We start from the raw sequence: 3,982 nt of genomic DNA, 5'->3' as shown, positions 1-3,982 counted from the left end.
TCTTGAAATCATTGTAAAACGTTGCATAAGAGATTCGTTTCCACATATTAATGCACATTTATGTAGATAGTTTTCTATAGCAAACCTAGGATGAATAGAAATTATGTGGATTTTCTATTAGATACTTATGTTGAGAATAAGGTGCATAATAGGGCCATGGTTAAGTTCAACACATGACTTTGGGTGTTAGGTGATCGAACCTAAAAAGTTGTTGTTGAGATAATGTCTAGACCTTGTGCATGCAATCCCTATCATATAACTCCTTGTATATATATCGAAGATAATTTAAAAACCAAAATGTAGAACATTTCCATTTAAGAATAGGCTCTCTCTATTTATTAATTTCTCTCTTAAAATCCAATGACATTTATTCGAATGTCCACAAATGACAAGTCTTTGTTATGTAAGCTATAATTGTTTGACATATCATTGATCAACTCACTTGATAGATGGCATCTCTAAAAGTGATAGGAAAAAGAGAACAATGTTTGTAGAAACTCCGAATGAGGTCAAAATATTTGTTTTAATTTGGCACAATGCTCATGCATAGTACAAAAGTGTGTGCTAGATAGTTTTTCTCAACTTGAATGAGGATCACATCTAAATGTATCTTTTTTTACATCGTGTCATGTTTGAAAACTCCATTTCTTTGTGTCAACTATCAAGCAATTTAATTATGAACTTGTGATGGTAAAGTCTAGTTTATCGTACGATTTGATAGTTTGAAACCTCTAGTATTCCTTCATTTGGTTACTTGCTTTTGTTTGGCCTAAGTTTATAGTTTTTGTAGAATGAGTCCATAGCTTCTTGTTCCTTCCTTTGGTTTGATCAAAGTCCACAATTTTTACAATATGAGACCAAGTTGTGAGTACAAATACAAGTGGTCAAAGAGATGACTATGCGTTGATGTTTTATAAGAGATAACTTGATTGTGCTCTTGTTTGGCCTAAGTTTATAGTTTTTGTAGAATGAGTCCATAGCTTCTTGTTCCTTCCTTTGGTTTGGTCAAAGTCCACAATTTTTACAACATGAGACCAAGTTGTGAGTACAAATACAAGTGGTCAAAGAGATGACTATGCGTTGATGTTTTATAAGAGATAACTTGATTGTGCTCTTGTTTTACATCTTGAGGCCATGTTGGGAATGGAGACAAAAGTGATCAAGGATGCATCTTGTTTATGTAACAATTTGGAAGTGTTAGATATTGGGAGCAGCAATAGCCCAATCAGTATCATCGGGGAGTCCACGATGTCTACCCAACATCATAACCACGACCATTGTAAACTTTCCTAATGTGGTCCATTTACCTGAAAAGCTATAAGTAATATCATTACATGGAAGTGACTTACTTGCCAATGGCCTCAAGTTGCAAGTGTAGCCAATTGAGACACCGACATTGCCATATCCACTAATGCAAAAGAAAAACAAAAAAAGCACTGCAATGTTACTAATGATTGAAAAAATTATATCAAGTATGAAGGGCCACAATAAAAATGTCCACACAAGAAATATATGTAGCATTAGTTTGGAGTTGGGGCACCTCCTATGCTTTATATCTTATGTTTCCTCTCTAAAGAGTGTCTTAAAAGTATGGTTCAGAATATTTCCATTTCTTTTAAATGACAACAAAAACACACGTACGTAGTTTTATGTGAGACCTAAACCTCCGTTATTTTCTTTATCCACAATTTACAAGTATTCATAGCACTCAGAAGGCGTACCTGATCACCTCGAATACAATGTTGAAAATCGAGAAGTTTAGTGGATCACGTTGAATTGCATGTTTCTCGCATAGGCATATGAAAAATAATATCAAAAATAGCATGGAGTCACGAGCTAAAAGCTTGCTGCATTGCACTAAGATGTCACTGTCAAGGCAGTCTTTTGAATCGACTGACTTCTTCGTCCTTTCCTTGCTACGTTGGCGTGTGACGTATATTGGGTAGATAGCAATGTACCTGCACAATATCAACTAAGTAAGAGATGAAGGAAGGTCGGGAAAAGATTTATATGTAGACTCGTGTGCACATTCGATACATCACAAATTCGCTAGAAGACTTTCATGAGCTTGTTAGTATTCTTGTCGAACTTTTCACTTGTAAGCTTAGGAGCAGTGAAGCTTTTCTTTCCGCTCACATCATGCCTACAAACAAGAGCAGTGTCGGGGCAGATAAGGCAGCCAGATTCACGACAGCCATGCCCCCAGTTCGTGACGAGAGCGATTGCAACATGCCATCCACGAGCTTATCGCCGGCTCCAAGACCTTGGACGGCCGGGGAGTTCCAGTCGAGGGAATAGATGCAAGCCATTTGCGAGCAATTGAGGAGCAGCACGGTGAGCGCGAGCCAGAGGGTCTCGAAGCGCGGGAATAGGTGCGTGTAGCATCTGCGGGGGTTGTCGAGGAGGTAGGCGTAGGCCTGCTTGTGGGGTCCTTTGGAGATCTTGTGGAGGGAGAAGATGAGGAGGCGGAGGGCAGGGGGGTAGAGCGTGTTGCCGAGGAGGATGAGGGCACCGAGGCAGAGGAGGACGGGGGAGGCCCCCCGTTGGAAGGGAACCAGGTTCTGGTCCAGGGGTAAGTAGCCCGAGTTGCCGAACGCAGACACCACCGCGAAGGCCGAGAAGAAGGAGGGGCTCACGTGGCTTTGCGCGAGGATGCGCGACCCGCGGGAGCTAGCCAGGAAGAAGACCTGGCAGATTACGTAACCCGCCAGCTGAACCCCCACCAAGTAGCCCCCCACCACCCACAACAGGGTCGACAGCGCCTCCGCCTCAGCCCTGGTCGCTTCTTGCTTACAGGACGGCGGTGATCCATTACCGCCCGCCTGCTGCTGCAGCAGCTCGTCGTGCAACGATGACTTCGGCGCCTCGGCGGCCGCCATGTCTATGGCGTGGTCGTCTCTGCAGCTTCTGCGCGATCGCTTGCACATATAATTGGCAGCCGTCAGCTGTAAGGCCGGCATGGACACCACTCTCCTGATCCCCTCCTCGTGAGAACTCAGCTTTCTGCTGGTGAGAATCAGCTCGGGTACTTTGACGGGAAGGAGCTCCCTCATGGCCGAAGAGGCCGAGCTCATGACCCGACTCAGCCCTGATCCGCCATGGTCAGTATTGCATTGGTCGTGAATATGATCCGGATCGCGAAAGGCCTTCATCATGATCCGGTGCCTGATGAAGAGAGGGATCATAGAGGTGAAGACTTGGCCTCCCAGTACCGTCAGGAGCATCAAGACGACTTGGTCGAAGAGAGAGAAGCGGTGCATCTCCACACTCGAGAGGCCCGTCATTGTGACGGCAGACGCAGCATTGTATAAAGCATCTATGTATGAGATACCTTGGGAAGAAGAAGATGAAGATGGAGACGATGAGGGTGTTGGAGGCTTCGGAGACAACCAGATTGCGAAAGAGCCTACCATAGCCAAGACGAGGAAGTAAACCACATGCAGTCGATAGAAGGGCCTTCTCGTGAGCCATTCAAAGATAAGCTGATGATGAAGACTGCAAACGCCTGAACCCGAGGCTCTACTACACCTTAACATCCTCTGGCCACTATTGCCTGACGTTCTTCCTTTTCCCTTGCATTCCCTCCCTCACGGCCTCGTGCTAGATCTATTATTAGGACTCAGGAGCAATAATAGAACTCAGGAGCATTGAGAGAGAGAGAGAGAGAGAGAGAGAGAGAGAGAGAGTATTGGTAAGATGGAAACACACACACACAGTAGCTACCTGTCCGAAGTTACCTACCCGCTTTATAATTTGTCTGATCGCCAATAATGCTAAAGGTACCGAAAATATGGGGCACCGCAAAGTGCCAATGACAAGGTGCCAATTGTATTGCCCCTTGTCTTTTTTTAATGTACATGCACCTATACATTCCAATGTAGACTTCCTTAAGACCTACATTCAACTGCGATGAGATTCGAATTATGAACACATTCTTTTAACACCCCCGGGCCGCGCCCTAATTTTATTGCGCCATTTTCAA

At 44.3% G+C, this 3,982-nt stretch overlaps 1 protein-coding gene across 1 annotated transcript; it reads right to left on the bottom strand.

Annotated features, from left to right (window-relative positions):
- Positions 1–1,070: 1,070 nt before the first annotated feature.
- LOC148013019 (cation transporter HKT1;3-like) lies at positions 1,071–3,726 on the bottom strand. The gene is made up of 4 exons (XM_087668149.1): positions 2,137–3,726; positions 1,722–1,958; positions 1,350–1,408; positions 1,071–1,252 (listed from the first exon to the last, which is right to left on the bottom strand). Exons 1-4 carry the CDS (start codon positions 3,534–3,536, stop codon positions 1,089–1,091), a joined length of 1,860 nt encoding a protein of 619 aa, XP_087524275.1. The 5' UTR covers positions 3,537–3,726; the 3' UTR covers positions 1,071–1,088.
- Between the last annotated feature and the right edge of the window lie 256 nt (positions 3,727–3,982).

Source organism: Lygodium microphyllum, chromosome 26 (assembly GCF_053477565.2).
Source record: "Lygodium microphyllum isolate KBCC chromosome 26, Lygodium_microphyllum_v1.1.10, whole genome shotgun sequence".
Taxonomy (NCBI): Eukaryota; Viridiplantae; Streptophyta; class Polypodiopsida; order Schizaeales; family Lygodiaceae; genus Lygodium; species Lygodium microphyllum.
Note: the sequence above shows the minus strand (reverse complement) of the source record. Positions and strands in the feature narration are given on the sequence as shown.

Coding starts and splice junctions, on each gene's coding strand:
- LOC148013019 (XM_087668149.1), bottom strand. CDS start 3,536: ATGTTAAGGTGTAGTAGAGCCTCGGGTTCAGGCGTTTGCAGTCTTCAT. Junction 1,959..2,136: donor CTCTTGTTTGTAGGCATGAT/GTGAGCGGAAAG, acceptor GATATTGTGCAG/GTACATTGCTATCTACCCAA. Junction 1,253..1,349: donor CAACTTGAGGCCATTGGCAA/GTAAGTCACTTC, acceptor GATGTTGGGTAG/ACATCGTGGACTCCCCGATG.